The sequence below is a fragment of the Daphnia magna genome, linkage group LG3 (assembly GCF_020631705.1).
Source record: "Daphnia magna isolate NIES linkage group LG3, ASM2063170v1.1, whole genome shotgun sequence".
Classification (NCBI taxonomy): domain Eukaryota; kingdom Metazoa; phylum Arthropoda; class Branchiopoda; order Diplostraca; family Daphniidae; genus Daphnia; species Daphnia magna.
Window position 1 is genome coordinate 3,719,094 of NC_059184.1, and position 19,009 is coordinate 3,738,102.

At 41.8% G+C, this 19,009-nt stretch overlaps 2 protein-coding genes across 3 annotated transcripts in view; one reads left to right on the top strand and one right to left on the bottom strand.

Moving 5' to 3' along the window:
- The window catches only part of LOC116919501 (apolipoprotein D-like), a 44,186-nt gene that overhangs the window by 9,028 nt on the left and 16,149 nt on the right, over window positions 1-19,009 (top strand). For both annotated transcript variants that reach the window (XM_045171146.1, XM_045171147.1), the window contains exon 2: window positions 20-250. The gene's annotated coding sequence lies outside the window, so the exon portion shown is untranslated. The remainder of the gene's footprint in view (window positions 1-19; window positions 251-19,009) is intronic.
- On the bottom strand, window positions 13,895-18,224 carry LOC116919490 (leucine-rich repeat neuronal protein 2). The gene is made up of 2 exons (XM_032925493.2): window positions 17,824-18,224; window positions 13,895-16,406 (listed from the first exon to the last, which is right to left on the bottom strand). Exon 2 carries the CDS (start codon window positions 16,106-16,108, stop codon window positions 14,267-14,269), a length of 1,842 nt encoding a protein of 613 aa, XP_032781384.2. The 5' UTR covers window positions 16,109-16,406; window positions 17,824-18,224; the 3' UTR covers window positions 13,895-14,266.

A 19,009-nucleotide genomic window follows, 5' to 3' on the forward strand; every position in this document is an offset into this window, starting at 1 on the left:
TTTGCTTTGCTTTAAACAGGACCCCGTAGGATATTACAAGGAAAAGGTTTTTCCTTGCTCTTCAATGGGGGGGCTGCTGGACACACGTCAACGGGGCGGCGGCGGCAAATCGTGAGCAACGAAAAATATAAAAGAAAAGAAAAAAAAAAGATTGCCTCCTTTATTGGGGGATTCGACGACAAACATCGACTCGTGCCACGAAGTGACACCGAAAAACACTTTGAAGGAGGACAACAACAAAGGGAAAAAGGTCAGTGTCAAAATGTGTCGTGTACGCTGGAGCCAAGCCCTTGTAATCAAACGAAAGATATCCTAAATCAAAATGAACATTCCCCACCTTCGACATGTTTCTCTTTTGATTGTTATCGTCGACATATTTCGAAAAATGTCGAATTTTATTTATTCAGCTTTTTTTTCGGGACGTTTCGTGAGTTGCTCGTTTCCCGTTGTGTGCGCGCGTTGCATTTTCGCTCTCTGTGCGTATCGTTTTTTTTATTATTTTTTAAATTATTGTGCGGCATTGAATTATCATTTTGAGTAAGCGCAAGATTTTCTAATCAGGATGGAAAGGGGCATGATGTTGTTGTTGTTGGGCTCGGACGTATAGCCTAACTCTATACCACACACATCTGCTGGCGTTGCGTTTGTGACGTCTGATGCTTTTATAATTGGCTCTTTTCCTCTGTAAAAAAAAGAAAAACGAATGAAATTTCTTGTCGATTCGACCGGTTGTTTGTGTGAGAAATGCCAGTCTGTTGGGCGATTGGGTCCCGATGATAATCATCGTGATGCAGCCTGCAAACGAGTTTCCCCTTTGTCGAAATGAAATAGTAGAGTCAGGAGGGGGGGGGGGAGAGTAAATATTATTTATGCAGAGTCAAAGATAAAAGGGGTTAAGACGTAGGCAAAAGACGAAAGAAAAAATCATAAATAATAAAGCAAAAAAAAAAAAAAAAATCTTGAGAGTTTTGGTTGATCGATTTTTGTTTGAGAGTTGATGGCGCTTGGGGGAATCTATTCCGTTTGGTTGAATCACGCGAGACTTGTCAAATCAAGTTTGGTTTTCAATTTATTCGTCAATAGGACGAGACGACGATGCCACCTCTCCCTGGTTGTTATTCCCCTCTTCCTTTTTATGTTATAGTGTACACACACACACACAAAAAAGTTTTTTTATTTTCACGTTTGCTAAAAAAAAAAAAACCTTTTTTTTACTCCCTTGAGCAACTGATCAGTTTGCGTGGTTTTTGAAGGGATAAAAAAAAGAGAAATCTCTCCCTCCGATTTCTACATCCGATGAGAAGGGGTGGCCAATGTTGAATGCCATTCACACACACAAAAAAGAAGAAGAGAGAAAAACGATTTTGTGCCCGAAATCTAATAACGAAAGTATGACACGACCCGCGATATTTATATATAAATAGAATAGTTTTCTTTTCTCTCCCCACAGATTTTTTTTTTTCTGTGTTTTGTCGTTCGTTTTGATAGTCGGCAGGGAATACATAACCGACCACCATCGACGACCTCTCCCCCACTATATAACTTTGTCGTCTTGCAACTATCGAAACGACGAATATATAGGAGGGCGGCGGCGTCATTTCCTTCCTATATAATATCCTCATCGTACACAAGTCAAAAGATTGGAATGAGAAAAAAAAAAAAACTCTTGTGTTTATATTATTTAGGTTCCCCTTTTTCCTCCCCCCAGCTTTTTTTTTTTATTTGATCATTTCCTTTCTCCCGCCCAAAGCACCGCCATCTCCATCGAAAATGTCTCACTGGTCTTCTTTCTCTTTTCGCCTCTGGTTAGTTAAAGTAAAAAAAAAAAATTATTCCGGTGGTAATACGCTCTTCCCCCTTTGCCTCTTTTGATGTCCAACAAAAACTCCCCAACAATTTACTTGGTCCCTTCCCCCGTCCCCACCCCACCCACCGAATAAGGACGGTATAGATCAGCTGATTGTGACAAGTGAAACAAACCCACTTCTTTCGACCGCTTCTCTCTCTATCCCCGTCATCAGACACTCGAGTCACGATAGTAAAAAGTAGAAACAGACCGAAAAGAAGATTGCCACTTTATGTACCGTCAGCACAAAATAATAATAATAAAAAAAAAAAAATAAAATAAGATGAACCCGACTGGCCATCGAGTTTCAAGATGATAGCCAATAGAAGAAGTGTCTCAATCGCTTGTTCTTCGACTTGTTTTCCTTCTCTTTACTTTCCTTGTTGAAAGGAAATTAAGTAACCGACATGGTTTTGATATACAACCGGAGCACATATTTTTCTTCTTGGAATGGACGGGGGTCATATAGGAGGATCGTGGGGGAGGGTTGAAACGCAGTCGTAACTCAAATGCCAATTTACAGCGAAAACGTCGTTCAGTTTGTGGCCCTCTCGTTTTCTATGTTCCATCCATTCTCTCCGCGTATATCACTTGCTAACTGGACGTGTTTATGGTCTTAGCATCTGCAACAAAAACTTGTTTTTTTTTTTCTCTTCTTCTTCTTCTTTTCTGTGTGTGTCTTTAACAGAAATTAAATGTAAAATAAAAAATACCCTCCTCCCATGAAAAAAACAAAACAAATAGGTGACAGGCTTTGGCTTTGTTTTCGAAGAACTTGTGTGCGACCTTTAAATGCCTTCATTTCGAAAGAGAACGCTGTTAGACCTATTTAGCGCGCCCACTTTAAACAGACGACAGAGAGAAAAAAAAAACGAAGGCTGGTCATAAAACGATTTTGTTTTTCCACTCTCTCCGTTTCTTTTCTTTTCCCGTGAAAATAATAAAAAAAAGAGACAAGTGCAATCGGCTACCATTACTTCATTTGTTTTTCTGTGTTATGGTCGAAGGGCCATTTTTTTTGGTTTTTTTTCTGTTGTTTTATGATTTTATTTTCGGTTCTGGCTGCCTTCACGGTTTGATCATTTGAGTGCCACACGTTGTGCCTTGGCTTTCCCGTTCTCACACTTTTTGTTTTTTTTAAATAAGGCGATCGTTTTGAACGTGGACTATAGGCAAACCGCGACCCGAACATACACACGTTGATGTCTTTTCTTTTCTTTTTTTAACGTTTGTGTGTGTGTTCGTTCGTCTATTTTTAGATGAAGGGGAAGAAATGATGACTGGACAAGAGTGTTATGGTCCCACCGGTAATAATCGGCTGATTGTTTGCTTTCATCACGTGACTTCTTTTTATTATTAACTGAAAAAAAAAATAGAAAATTTGTTTGTTTTGACTTGAGCTCGTGTTTGTTTGCCGTTTTTTTTCTTTAACTTTTGGTTCGTCGTTTTTGAATATTTCTCCCATCTTTTTCGATATGTGCGCCCTATACTCTACGGTAGTGTACACTTTCGCTCTGTATGGAGTGAGAGGCGTAGCGGGGCGTGAAGGGAATATTTACCCAGTAGACGAGCCGAGTGTATAGTATATAAACTCTATAACAAACCGAAGAGCTGATGTGTACGTTATGGACGTGTAGGCGCCTTCTTCTTCCATCCATCCTCGGCCACTTTTTTTTTGCTGCTGGATGTTGTTTTTTTTTTTTAGCTTTCTTTACGGCCTCTTTCGTCTCTCTTCAATTCAAAACTCTTGGGGGTCGTAAAAGCATAAAGCAAGCAACGGTAACGGCCAGGAGCTTACAGCAGCAGCAACAATAACAGCAGGCACACACACACACACACACAAAAAAAGAAGAGGAATAAGGAGAAGAAGAAAAAAGGTTGTTTGGACTGTGTGTGTACGTACCAGCAATTCTTCCTGCTCTTTTTTTTTTTGCGCCTATTTTAGTGTCTGTGCTTCTTTTTTTCTTCTTCTTCTTTCGGTCCGTCCTTGTTCTTCGCACGTTACAAGAACTAGTGGAATTTTATGTCTCTATTGGCCTCGTCTGGAGAGATCCGGTACAGCGTATCTTCCCCTGGACAAAAAAAAAAAGAAAAGGCGGGGGTCGGGTGGAAATGCAGTTGATTGAAAGAGCAACTACAAACGAGGACGAAGTGAAACAGCCGAATAGACACACACACACACAGAAGAGAAGGGACGCGAACAAAAGCGAATGGCGTCTTCGTGCTGAGTTAGTTAGCTAATATAACAGACTTTATATAGATATATCTACGTGATCCGGTAGACGTGGAACAGGACGGTACACACACACACACAAAATACCCTTTTTTTTATATCACGGCAGATCTTACTGACGTCTTGTTCCGATCTATTTGAGCTGACGCAGCAACCCACGTCATGTCCTGTTAGACTTTAGATTTTTTCTTCTTTTTCTCCTTCGTTCTCTTGTAATACGAGCTTTTTTACTAGTGTTACAGAACTGCAGTAACAGTCTACTGTCGCAACTGATTTCCGGCTTCCGACACTCACCCCCTTTTGTGCTTCCCCATTGCATCTGGTTCTCTTTTCCAGCCGTTTTTAACTTGTTCTTCTTTTGACGAACTGTTTCCTTTGCATCCGAAAATTGTTCATCCGGTTGTTGGGCTTGAACGTGTGTGTGTGTGTCTTACCGAGAGTCGGATTGAATTGTTTAGTCTATCATCATCGCCATAACAGCTGGATGAGATTATTTATTTAAAAATTAAAAATAAAAGGGGGGGTGGTGCTTGAGAGATGATGACTATAGGATGATAGGGCGGAACAGAAGGCGGAAACTAAGGGAAATTTAAAATGTGTACAAGAAAATGACTTGCATCCGGACCGGAATTTTTATAATTTTTTTTTTTTTTTTACCCCATTTAATTCTCAGTTTCTTTTTAATTTTGTGGGGGTCTGGAACAGTTAAACTCATGTCGAGTTAAGAACTTGTTCATCTATCTAATAAGATGTGTTTGTCTACCTGCCTCGTTTTTTTTTTTTCCTTTTTCAAATGAAATGGTGAAAAGAAAATCTTTCAAAGTCAAAGGCGAATGTGCCAACGTGCACAGGAAGAGATGGAAAAGAGCTGACAAAGAGTGATTAGATTCCCTCCCATACAGTCAGTTTCCAGTCGATGTGTGTGCACATGTTTGGTACTCTTTAAAAAAGAAGAAAAAAAATGTTCAACAGAACCCAACCACACGCGAGACAGTGAAACGAAAAGAATCGTCGTAAGAGGTTAAAAAAAAAAGTAACAAGGACCAAAAACTAATTTGTGGAAAGGACAGGGCAGGTTTTTTTAAGAAAGAAAAAAAAAAGGGCAGGGGGGAGTTTGGTATAGCTGTCTAAATTGACAAGTGTAGTCACTAGTCAGTCAGGGTTGACTGGAGTGATTTGTGCAAGCTCAGCTTCACCATGGAGATGCTTCTTTGCATAACTAAACAGTTCATTTTTCAGAGAGAAAAAAAAAAAGGCTGGGAAAGAAAGTAGAGATTGAAACAAGGTTTTCTCTTTAAATTTCTGCCTGGATATATTTTATTTATTTTTTTTTTTTAGGTGATGAGGCCTACAAAACGCTGTCGAAGAGAGAGAGAAAAAAACAAAACAAAATCGGAACTATTTCACGGTTGGGGGCTGATTGTATTGGATTGCGATGATTTGTTTATTCATGCGGAGATAATTATTTCCAATCAAGAGCTGGTAGAGCATCGTCATTAAGATATAGACTCCCATACCAACAGAGTTCCGCCCTTCTCCAACTGCGATTCCTCTTAAACTCTCTCTCACACACACACAGACATAACGTTTTGATGTTTGATCTCCAAGCGCTTTTCATTATTTATTCTTTTTTTTTTTTTTTTTTCTTTTACCTCGATGAAGAAATCGTTGAGAAAAAAAAAAAAAAGAAAATCCGGTACACTCTGCACTACACTAATGAGTCGGCTGGGCAGCACGGACACACCAACCCGCGCCCCCGGTGTGGAATAAGCCGCTTCGGAGCTCATTAAAACCGGACATGATAAATAGGCAACCAAGGACTGTGGGTGTGTGTGTGTGTGTTGTTTGTGTTTTTGCTGGGGCGAGAGAGAGAGAGAGAGAGAGTTTGTTTTGATTTTTTTTTTTTGGTTACGGGGAGGATAGTGAGAAGGGGGGGGGGTTAGTTGGAAGACAACAACTATATACTCGCCCTGCATGCAAATGAGTGATGTTGAAATCAAAGGGGAGACAAGAGAAAAGAGGGAATGTCTGTGTGTACTATTCGTATCCATAAGGCAATCCGTACAGCGTAGGAAATTATAATGAGAGGGAGAAAGAAAGAAAGAAAAAAAACCAAGAGGAAACCCACACAACGGATTTTGACCGTGCCAATTCTGGGGATCCGCCCCCGGAATAATCAAAGAGTTAAGAGAAAAAAAAAAAAAAAAATAATAATATGAAATAAATCCTAGTCATGTTCCGGTACACCGTTGCCGGGCTCCGGATTAACACGCGTGTGTGTGTGAGCGCGTATATTTTATCGTGGCTCATTATCGAAATGCCCCCACTTGATCACCGTTGGTCAGTTGCTCTTGACTCTCTTCTCACGTCACGAAATCGTATGTGTGTATGTGTGTTTGGAGAGAGAGAAAAAAGAGCATAGCAGGAAGTCTGGCTGCATAACTTGTCGAACTGGCCGTCTGGCATTAAAAAAAAAAAAAACAGGGCGCGTGAAGAAGAAAGAAAGGAAAGGTAAATACAACCACCCACTCGAATGGTGTGCCTCTTGTTACTGACCCCCTCCTGTCAGCACTGCGATGGTGTTGCGACTGGCTTGTTGAAGAGGCTTTACCAACCCCACCGTCGATGGCTATCTCCATTTTATTTTATTTTTTCCTTCTACTTTTAAAGGCGATTTGAAACAAAAAATAAAGAGGGGAGACTTTTCTTCTTCCTGGTTTGAAGGACTAGAGGGATCTCTTTTTCACTCTCTACCCTATTTTCTTTTTTTTTAACAGGTCCGTCTTGTGTTTGTGTCCATTAAAATAAATAAAAAAATAAAAAATGCAATTTATTGCATTTCTAACGTAAAGAGAGAGTCACAAGGAAATAGATTTATTTTAATTGAGGTACACAAAACAGTTTTTCTTCTTTGCTCTGTTGATTTCCCCAATTTCCTTTCGGCGGGTCTCTCTTCTATTGTTTTCCGTTTGCGTATCCACTTCCGCTGGCCGTCGTGTCCAGGAAATTCACCAAATAGTCTAGCTGATTGCTATGTTGTCCATATTTGTATGTACATACCAACAGATTCGATATATGCAATAATGGGGAAAAAGCAAAACACCAAAATCCCGGATTTTAAAAAAACAAAACAAATGCAGTAAAGAGGAAGGCAGGGAAATGAGAAACCCCCAAAAAAAAACAATCATCGTAATGGTCATGATGCAACGATTGGCTATTTTTGGTTGTTTTTCTTTTATCCTATACTCCTGCCTGTATTTTCCCTGGACACCCCAAACTTATCGGATCACGGAGTCGGTCGGACGGAAAATGTCCGTGTTACGCTTGCGGCAGAGTCTGAACAACGAGAGAGAGAGAGGGAATAATAATAAAAAAAAAAAAAAGAATGGCCCAGCTGACCGAAAACGAGCGATGGAGGACGAAGATTGAAACATTTCCTTTGCTCTCCTATTATATCGTGCAGTCTTTTTTTTTTTTCTTTAAGAACCCCCCCCCCCTTTTTTTTCTACTTCAATCCGGTTTTATGTATAAGGCTATTATTATCTTTTCTCGTTCGTTTTTCATTTCTTTCTTTTTTTTTATTTTTTAAAATACAAATTATAAATGGGCGGGTTCGATGAACATTCAGCGGGAGCAAAGAAAAAAAAGTTCGGGGCACCGGTAGAAATGGAGGGGGGACAAGGAAAAATATCCAAAGAAAAAAAAAATGTTTTTTTTTTCTAAGTTTTGTTAAGTGGGTCTTAAATCTCATGTTTTTTTGTTTTTTAATATTTCCTTGCGTAACTGGCGCTCGTATAAACGCAGTGTGTCTGTGTATTATTGGGCCATACAAAACTAATGACGACAACAACTGGCTGATCTTAGCTTCGAGTGTGTGATGCTCTTGGCTCTCTCTTTTTCTTACATCTTTTCGTCCAAACAACTAAATATTCAGGGGTGTAATATATACCACTCATTACCTACCTGTGCGCGCCCGTTTTTTTTTACTGTGGCGTTCATGTCTAATGACATGCGTGTAATAACGTCAGGTTGCATCGCAAGACTTTCCCTTTTTGTTTTTTTTTCGTGCTCGATTGAGGAGAGCGCACGTGAAACGGGCGGAGCTTTCAACTTGTTGGGGGCAGACGATGACAGCGCAGCAAAACGAAGATTTTTTTTTTTTTATTTTCTTTTTATTTTATTTATTTAATTTTTTTTTTGTTTTTCTTTTCCCGCCGTTGTGTTTGTATCAGCTAATGGATATTCTCACTCTCTTTGACTTTTTTTGTGTGTTGTTATCTGCCAGTTGTGGCGTGCAACAACAACACACACAGACATACACGTATACACACACAAGACACACTGAAGATTGGAGCCACAGAGACGGACAGACAATAAGATGACACCCTCGTCGACGCCAGTCAATTTCTCTTCGGACGCAAAACCTCGGCGGCCCGTGTTGATAGTTTCTTATCGTCTGTCACTATCACTTCCGCATCTAACGTCTTTCTCTCTTTCTCTTTTCGTCGCATCTTTTTTTCTTTTAGGTTTTTTTTTTTTTATTCTCATGGCCAGCTGCCGAGCCTCTTTGCTGATGTTTCTTTAGCGCCAAATAAATACAGGCCGGAAATACGGCCATTTGTCTGCGCCACAAACACACAGAAGCGCTCATTCGTTATTACGAGTCTATAGCAACACTACACTCAACCAGTGCGCGTGTATAGCAGCTACTAATTTCTTTTTTTTTTTTTTTTGTTGGTTTGTCGGTTGGATGTGAAAAAAAAAAGGGGCAAATGGATTTGTTGGCTGCGTGATGCAGCCGTAACACTCACGCTATTCCGTCTTTGCCGTTCGCTTGATTATAAAACATCATACAGCCCACCCCTTATGATATATATATATACATATACATTTTTTTGTTTCTTTCTTTCTGCGCTTGTTGTTGGCTTTACAAGCTCTTGTTGGGAAAGACGAAGACGCAACAGCTGCTATGTGTGGTGTTCTTTTTTCTTTCTCCAGTGCATCCGAGTTTGCGTCTCGCCATTTCCCCTTGAAAGCAAAACGCTCCCAAAACTTGGGGGGGGTTGCTTGTCTTTGTGAGAACGGAGAGGATTTGCTTTTCTTTTCTTTAAATGTTTCGTTCTCAGTAACAGCAGCGAGACGACGATGACGGATCTTCTTTATATTATGAAACACACATGTACGAATAGAGACGGATGTGATCGGAATAATAATTTTAAAAAAAGATCTATAAATGCGTGCGGACATGTAACACGGCCCATAGTGTCACCCCCGTCCTTAGCGTCTTATGGGGTACGTGTCTTCTATCTTTTTTCCCTCTCCGTCTATTCACAATGCATCCATCATATTGCGTCTCTTAGCGCATTGTCTCTTCTCGTGCCAAAGCCGCCATTTTGATTTTTCGAGTTCATTCATTTTGTCGAGTTTTCACGTTGTCATTCGATTTATTATTTTCTTAAACCAACGTACGCGTCTGAATTGAACGTCTTCAAGTGTTAACCTCTTGCATCTCCCATCACATTTTGCTTCACGTGAGAAATCTTTTGATTTCATTTCGTGGATTTTGTGCTTCGATCGATATATCGACGGGCATTGTCTAATCGAAAATTTTGTGTTTTGTATTTTTCTCTTCTTGATTTGTGGCTCTCTCTCTGTCGTTGCTTGCATAATGAGGCAGCAATTGTCAGAGACTCATTACCCCCCCGGCAGAAGAATAAATAGAAAGAAAAAAAGCCTTTGGTGATGCCAACGAGACCGTGAACCAAATGAGGGGAGGAAGTCATTTTCTGATCCATCAATCCCAGGTGCTCTCTCTCTCTCTCTTCAATTGCCTTCGTATTACTGGTGTACCCATACCCTTTTGTTTCGTTCATTCCACTCTACAGTAGAGTACGATTTTTACCCCCACATGATTTTTAAGTAGGGAAAAAAAAATCAACTTCTTTTGTTTTGTGTCGTGTTTTTTTTTTTTTTTCACCTTCCATTACCCTTTTTAAAAAAAAAAAAAATCATTTTCAGGGGGGGTGGGGGGAGTAAGAGAAAAAAAAAAATAAAACGTGGAGGGAGTCATTATAAAGGGAGGACCTACAGACAAGAGTTGCGCTGTTAATAATAAGCAGAGGCAACTTGCACCGTGAACTCGACCTCCTCCGCCCCATTTCAGTGGCACCTCTTTATTCTTCTTCTTCTTCTTTTATTTTTTTTTTACTTCTATGAACAGCTTTGCTCTGTATGCGCGCAGTTCTGTTTTAATGCTTGTGGCGTTGATGAACGACGACCAAACACACACGAAGAGGAGGGGGAAAAAAATTATTATTCGGCCAGAGAAAAACGAAAACCCCCCAACGAGGAAGAAACTCTCTTTTGTGTGATGTCTTTTCCAAAAAAAAAAAAAAAAGCATCTCACGGCCTGTTGGAGTCACTGAACAAACAAAGCCTTTTGAGAATATGAAAAAAACTAAAGAACTTGATGAGCTATCGACCCTCCTAGTGCGCAATGATGGCGTCGCTGCTGTCGTCGACCGCTTCTGCATCATTTAGCGCTCCCGTATGTGGCTGATGTCTCCACGAGAAATGAACAAACACACGCACACAAAAATGTGTTTAAACTAAGCAGCACATTGGTTCTATGTTGTTTTCGATTAAGAGACGAGTTGAGACAAATCTCTTGTAAGACAGGCTTATTGATCATAATTACCGCCAGCAATCCAATAATAATGGAGAGGATTTTTGTTTTATATCTTTTTATTATTTCTCATGTTTTCTAAAAATAAAAATAAAAAAAAACTCTCTGCCAGTTTGAACCGTAATTCTCTGTGCTTGGAAGGCTCCCTGTTGTGTTCAGAGGATATTCTGAGACGGGGCCCATTCTCTCGTTTCTCTCTTTTCAAAATCTCTGGATTATTACTCCCCCCAACTACAAAATGTTTTGCTTTTTTTTTTTTTTTACAATAAATAATAAAAATAGAAGAATGTAGGTGAATGAAAGGGAGAGAATATCCAAGTTAGTGATCCAATCAACCAGCTTTCCTCGTCCTATTGAATTCGTTTTTATAACATATACATAGGTACTTGTGTGTTTATCTTTTGTGCAGTACTGCGTTATAGCCCCCGTTCTTTTTTTTTTTGCTAAACAAAAAATGCGAGCAAGAAATGAGAGACGGATAGAGAAAGCCGATTAGATTTTCAGTCGTATTATGTGGGTGGGTGTAGTAGTTTTTTCAATGGCGGCTCATCTGCTTGTCATCTCCCGCTGTGTGATGCACAAACGAATGCGCGTCTATTTTTATTTCTTGTGGACGTTGAACTGGCATCGTCTTCGCCTTTCCAACGAAGAAAGTGTTTCATTTCGAGATGGTGCAAACCAAACAAACTCCTGGAACTCGTTTGAGCGTCGTAGATGCAACACTCTTTTGTGCTGATTGAGGAAAATTGAGCTGTTTTATATGTTTCCTTGTCTAAAAAAAAAGAAGGGGATCTTTGTTGTATCTCTTTTTACTTGAAATGTTTTACCATCTCTCCCCCTTCGGATATATAGAAGGCAGTGAGGTGTGATCAAGTATTTTATTTATTTTATTCGAAATGTTACAAGAGCCTGCTACTGAAATCCGAGTTTGAAGGGGACTTAAACGAGTCTCAAATCAGGCAGAATTCACGAGCTGTGAGTTTGATAGTCTTTCAAAAGGCGCAGGAGAGACTGGCCGCCATTTTATATCTCGAAATTGTGCGATAGCAACATTGGAAACTTGAAATTTTTTTTTTAGATTGAAAAAGAAAGGGGAATCGAATGGTTTGAATATGTAACAAGGCCACTGATGTATATACACTGTAGAGGGAGAGGAGACACTTGAAACTGCATTCAGACTAGCTGAAAATTCTCTCTTTAAATCGAAATCTCTCGTCTTCCAATATAGCGGTCGTCTTGTTGAGCATCTCTGATCGTTTTTATTCCAACAAAAGATTCTCTTTTTTTTTTTTCTCTATCCCCCTAACTGAAAAAAAAGATGAGGGTGTGCTGGCTCTTCATCTGTTCTCTTTTCTTTGCGTCCGTGTCCCACTTTAAAAGACATTTCCAAAAATGTTCCAGCCGAGAGCCCGAAACAAGTCTATTCAACTAGAAAAAATAGAGGCGAATCGAACACGCTCTGTTTTGTCTTGTTTAAAAAGAACTTTTGCTTATTATGATTGTCTGCTCTCCTTGAGATATTTTCGGGAGGGTTCTTGTGTCCAGCAACAACATCCAACAGCCCGTCCGTATGGCAAATCGGGTTGCAGTACACAACTTAAAAAAAAAAAAAAAAAGACTCCACCAATAGCCCGTTGGCTGAGCCAATTGCAATTGACGTCACTCGTTGATGATGGACTTTGACGTGCGAGAGGGGAAACAAAATTCACGTAGAATAAAATGTTGTGGGGTTTTTTTTTTTTATGGGAAGTCCTGATGAAACGGTAGAAGCCAACAGAGCGGTTGCCATTGTTATGAAAATTCATGCCATGTAGACGAGGGAAAAAAAAAAAAAAAGATTTAGCTGCGTTGCAGAAGAGGGGACGACCGAGGATTGAAAGGTACGGATAATAGATTCCCATTTGGTCAAGGCTCGTAAATTGCCCCAGCGGGAATAGTAGAATTGGGTGGGCCCGTGAGAGAGAGAGAAAAATATACAACAACTTTTGACCTCTTCTTTCTCTCTTTTTTTTTTATCATCGTCTGCGGTTGACGATAGTTGCATGCAAATAAATTATAGATACACATTGTGTGTGTGTATTCTATTTTTCTCCCCTAACCAATATCGACAACAAAAGGGGAAAAAAAAGAAAGAGATAAACACCTTTTTTTTTATGATACACTCGTCGATGAAGTCCATCGTTTGCCTCTTTTCTCCTTCAACTTCCCACGATGCAATTCGCTATAGGTCTTTCAATAGGCTCTTTGTATAACGTATCAATCACTTGATTCGAGATTGGTTTTCATTTCGAACGCTCCGTGTCGCATTTTTCTACAAATTGCGATCAGAATTTCTTATTAAAGAATTTAATTTTTTCTTTATTTCTTTTTTGAAAATTTCTTCTCTTTCTGGACATTTTTTTCTTTTTGTTGTATAGATGATCTATGCAGTTTTATGTCGTGTGCATTATCGTATGCCGTATGGATTGTGTTCCTTTATTTTATTGGTTTACGTTTTTTTTTATTTTTAAACGGCTGCGTGCCGAGAAACTTGAAAAAATTGTGACCGTTTGAACAGATTTTTGTTTTGTTTGGGGATTTTTTGTTTGTAACGATATTCGCCCCCTTGGGTGAATGAATAAATCAAAGCTTTAGGGTCTTTTTGGTGGTTGTGGTGGTATATTAATAGAGTTGAACTCGTCTGCATATGCAGATGAAGATAAATCAGAAATCAAGGCATTCGAATATAAAAAAAAAAAAATGAGGAAAACAACAAAACGAGGTCGGAATGTCTCGCAGCTATAGGAAATTCCCTGTTCACAATCGTTTTTTTTTTGTGTTGTTGTTGCTTCACATTCGTCTGCGCGCACAACAACTATCGTGTATAAATACATCGAGATGCGAGACTAGTTTCTGGTACATCCACTCATTCACTGCCAGTTCATCGACGCTCTTGTTTTGTTTTTTGTAAAATGTTTTTGTTATTTTAATCCAGAAAACTCGTAGGTCGTTCAATATCAGATACGCACTACGCATGTATCGCGTATACATCTCTCGTTTTTTGAATTCCGCCCTTGCAGAACAACAATTTTTATCATCAAAAATCATTTGGAAATTCTCTTTTTTTTTCATTTTTCTTTTTCTAAACGCGTTTTTGTTCCTTTGTTTTTATTATTATTTTCATTTTATTACATATCGTTTTTTTTGGGGGGTGGGGGGTGGTAGGGTGTAGAATAATAGCAGTTATGATACAAGACAGGATTAAAGCGGTGGTATAGAGAAAAAAAAAAGGGGGGGGGCGCTGGGTTAAGGTGCGGCACCGGGGGGGTGTATATATGTACAATCTCTACACACACCGACATTTAATGAAAAAGGACGGCTATGTATATATATATATTTTTATATATATATATACTTCATATATATGTGCTATACACACACAGAAGAATTATATTTAAAAAAACAAACAAGGAAGTAGGAAGAATTATTTCATATTTGTTGTTGTTGTTGTTGTTGTTGTTATTTACACTGCGGTGACGGGAATCGGTTTAATATGCCCACCCGGGTGGTAGACGTAGTCGTCGTCGTTGAGGAAATAATCGACCGTCTTGGGAAAGGACAAGGTTTTGCTCTTCAGCGGAGGACTGTCCGGCGTCTGGTAGAGATTGTGGTGATGCAGATGCTGATGCTGTTCCAGGTGATCGAGGTGATTGGCATGGCCCACGTGATGGTGGTGGTGGTGGTGGTGGAGATGCGGCTGGTGCAGCATGTTGTTTGTCAGGTTTTTGACGTGGTGCGGATGCAAGACGGCCGTGGCCGGCAGGTGGTGGTGGTGATGGGACGTGGCCGTCGACGAGCCGGAGGACGACGTCGACGAAGAGGACGAGGGCGCGTGCTTCTGGTGAAGGCGTCGACGTCGCCAGCAGCACAGGAGCGCCACGGCCGTCACGACGATGACGGCCAGGGCGGAAACGAGAGCGATGGCGATGATTTGCGCCAAAGTCCAGCACAGCAAATGCGACTCCTCGAGCTGGAAGAAATGGCGGCCGACTAGAGACTCTGGCCCTTGGCAAACGATGTCTTTCATGGGCGCCGAAAAGGTGGCCTCGCTGCCGTTGCTCTTGTGCTCCAGCTGGTTCTGATGCTGCCACAGCCAGTGCATGGAACAGTTGCACTGGAGCGGGTTGCCGCTCAGATCGAAGTGCTCCAGATGCGGCGGCCAGTCGTCGATCTGTCGCATCGTCTGCAATCCGCTTCCGCTCAGGTCGACGTAGCGCAGCCGCTTGAGTTGCGACAACATTTGCGGATGGAGCGCCTTCCACTGGCGATTGTTGGACAAGACGAGCGTCTGCAGCGTGGCATTGAGGAAGGCCATGGCGTCGGCGTGGATGGATTGCAGAGTCAAGACGTCCGACATCCTCAGCGTCTCGAGTTGGGCGAGTGGGGCAAAGGCACCGGCGCCCACTTGGCTCATGTAATTGGCGCTCAGGTCGAGCAGGCGAAGACTAGCGCCCAGCGGCGACAGGGCGTCGCTGGGAACGTATTCGAGCCGGTTGGCGCTCAGGTCGAGTTCGCTGAGCCGCGCCAGCCCTTCGAAGGCAGCGTAATGGATGTGGTGCAACGTGTTGTTGCTTAAGTTGAGCTGACGCAGCTCGATCAAGGCACTGAGGCCGCCATCGCCGCCGTCCAGCTGAGCCAGCAAGTTGTGGCTCAGGTCTAGACTGAGCAAAGAGGCGGCCAGCGGCGTCCAGCTGGGCGACGGAGCCAACTGTTGCAGCCGATTGGCTCGCAAGTTCAACGAGCGAAGGCGCACGAGCGAGGCGAAACACTGATCACTGAGCCTCTCGATCCGATTGTCACTTAAATCTAATTGCACCAAGTTCACCAGCTCGGAGAGGGAGCCGTCGTCGATGGCCGTCAGCTCGTTGTGCCGCAGATCGAGCACCTGCAGCTGGCCGAGACCCTGGAAAGCGTGGCTGTCCAGGTGTGCGATGGCGTTGTGGCTGAAGTTGAGGGCCCTCAGCACTTTTTGCGAGCCGAGTTGGCGCTGGCCGAGGCCGGTCAGGGCGTTGTGCGACACGTCGAGCAGCTCCAGGTCGGCGTAGAAGTCGAGCGACTGCCGGATGGTGGCGATGCGGTTGTGCGCCAAGCGCAGCGAGCGCAGGGCAGGATTGAGCAGGATGGGCACCACGTCCAGCCGCGAACCCGCGCAATCGGCCTCCAAGGCGTGGTCGTTACATTGGCACTGAGACGGGCAAAACGCTTCGGCCACCATCAGCTGCGAAGAAAGCAGCAGGCCGCAGCAGACGAGGCTAATGGCAAAGGCCATCATCGACTGCCGGCCTTGTCGATGCAGGACGGACATGTTGGTCGGCCGACGCTTTGCGCCAGACTGGCCAATAACATCATCCGCCGTCTAAAGTCCAAAACAATGCACTTTCTCACGGTCCGTTCTTCTTTTGTTTGATTGGATGTTCTGGTTTTTTTTTTGTTTTGTTTTTTTCCGGCTCTGTGTCTTTGTGAGTGTGTGTGTGTGTGTGTGTGTGGACTAGTCCAGCAGCAGGTCCATCTCGTTTTGTTTTGTTTGTTTTTTTCGGGTTTGTTGTTGTTTGTTTGCCGTTGCTCCTGTCGCTCTGTTTTATAATGATTTTGAAAAGACAAACCTGTTGACGAAAAGGAAGGAAAAACGAACAGAGTTAGATTTTTTTTTCTTGGTTTTTCTTTTTCGGTGAAACATGACATTCCTTAATTGGCAGTATACGGAGAGAGTAACGAGATTTCCCAACGGCATCCACCACTGATATCTGCCGTAAGCTATCAAATCTCCCAAATCTGTTTTTTTTTTTTTTTTATCTCTTTTAATCCACCAAAGATTTTTGTTTTGTTTTTTTCTTTAAAGTTTGGATCGAAAACCAAACACAAAAAAAAACTAAGAGGGCCGTCTATAAAAGAAAATGTATATACACACACACACACATACTATGTAGGAAAAACTGTGTGTGTGTGTCGTCAAGTCATCCATTTCGTTTGAACGCGGGTTGACGATGTTTTCCTCCAGCAGAGAAAATGGCTATAACTATATACGTCTTATACGAGATTTTTTCTTTTTTTTTAGTGTGTGTTCTGCTATCACGATCGCCTTTTTTTTTTCCCGTCTATAATACCCCGACTCGTTGAACCCCCTCCCCTTTTCATCCTCGGAAAAACCGTGAATATTCAAATTTACAGTAAAAAAAAAAAAAAATTAAAAAAATTTGGCGTCCACTCGGACGAAGGGCGCCCACCACCCGTCGGGACTTGGACGTCGAAAGAGAGAGAAAAACTATACGGGGGGATTTAGTGTGTGTACGTGCTCTTCTCCCTCCCCCCTGCTCATTCTCACACTCAGTCCAAGTTATTAAAATTTCATCGACACCTCATCTTTATTGATAGATTCTTATCTGTTGGAGCTTCTCGATCTCGTCGTGTCTATTCTTTTCCACAGCAACGGACACGATCAGATTTACTTTTTTTAATTTATTATTATTTTTCATAAAAGATGAGAGGTGGTAAGTAGTGAAAGAGTCGGTTACTCGTGAATGATTCACAATTTTCACGACGATATCTACGCCGGACTCGTTGGAAACGCGAGAAATGTCTACGCAATTTTGGACCAACGAGTTGGAAATGAGAACGGCCGTTCGACGGTTGGCTCCGGCAGACAATAGTGAGAGTGATGGGGTCTGAAAGCAAGTCGGCGTTAATGATTCATCAAGCCATCAGCCGGCGCAGGTAATGATTACCGACGAACGAGAGAAAGGGCCGAGTGCAGCACACACGCGTGTCTAGTCACAGACACGCAAGTCTCTTTTTTTGTTTACTGGTTGCCCGAAAATCGGTGCCATTCAATCAAGTGCACGTACACATACAAAACGATGCGCGACTCGTAAAATAGTTAACTGCCATGAGACGGCGAAAGGCCAATGTCGTAACACACAAATACAATCAGTGCGCGTCGTCTCTTTTCACTGGCCAATTTCTAATGTTTCGTTCGCCATGTCATAATTCTTTCGCAACTATTTGGGGTTTTTTTTTTTTTACCTCTTGATCGGTCGATTGAAATGATTCACACGAATGCGGACGATTGATGTTCTCGCCGATCCACTTTTTGAGGACGAATTGCGCTTGATTTTCGATATCACTAGTTGCAGACGAAGTCGGTCATTTCAAAACAAACAAAACAAAAATTCACGGTGGGATTATGGAGAAGACACAAACACGATGTCTACACTGTTCACGCAAAAAACAAAAGAAAATGTGCGTGTTTTGTTTTTTTTTTCCAAAAAAAAAATCGGTTTTCAAATTCAGGCACTCGTGAAAAATTGTACACACAAGAAGAGACGGTGTGTAAGAGTGCTGGCATCAGCAGAGTGCACACAGTTTTTGGGCGTGTGGTGGTGCGCCGCGCTCGGAGTTCCAGCCACGAATGACCGATCTGGCTTACTGAGCGCTTGTATTTAGCAGCTGTAGTGTGTGTGTGTGTGTGTGTGTAGTATACCTAGCGTATAGCACACACACTAGCTATCCGTTTGGGTTCCGACTTTTCTTATTCCCTGCACAAGAGTCTCCTTTTTAAAAAACAAGCTGAGCAAAAAGAGGGGGAGGGGGGAGCCCCCGGTGTGTGGGTACAACACACACAGTAAAAGAGGGAGGAATACCAGAAGAAGAGAAAAAAAAAGGAAGAAAAGAGGAGGGAGGAAGGTGGCAAACAGGGAGGAATTGGGAGGGAGTTTTTCGAAAGAAAAAAAAATATGGGCGTCTGGTCTCTGGGCTTTAGAACTTCATAAAAGGTGGTGCTAGTAGTAGGAAGGTAGTGGTGGATGAGGGATATAACATAACGAAGGCACACACACACACACACACACAAAAAGATGAAGGGGGGGAAAAGAGAGAGAGAAGAGAGAAAAACAGTAATAACCGGTGTGTGTGGCTCGAAAAGAATTCTTCCGGGGCTAAAAAGCTATAAGCAACTCGACACTCCTCTCCCTCCTTTTTCTTTCAAAAATTAGATTTTATTTGATATGGTGGCGAGAGAAAGAAATAGAAGAGGGGGGGATAAAAAAAAAACTGACTGGTGGTTTCAAATATTATATTAACCTATTTGGTGAATTTGATCCCTGGTTGTTTGGTGTGGGTAAGAAGAAGCAACAAACGTGTGTTTACAGACACACGCGTAACATGTGGTTTTTGATTGGTGCCAATTAAACGTTGACTGAAAGAGAAACAA

Excerpts from the sequence above, each read along its gene's own strand:
- LOC116919490 (XM_032925493.2), bottom strand. The coding sequence starts at position 16,108 with ATGTCCGTCCTGCATCGACAAGGCCGGCAGTCGATGATGGCCTTTGCC.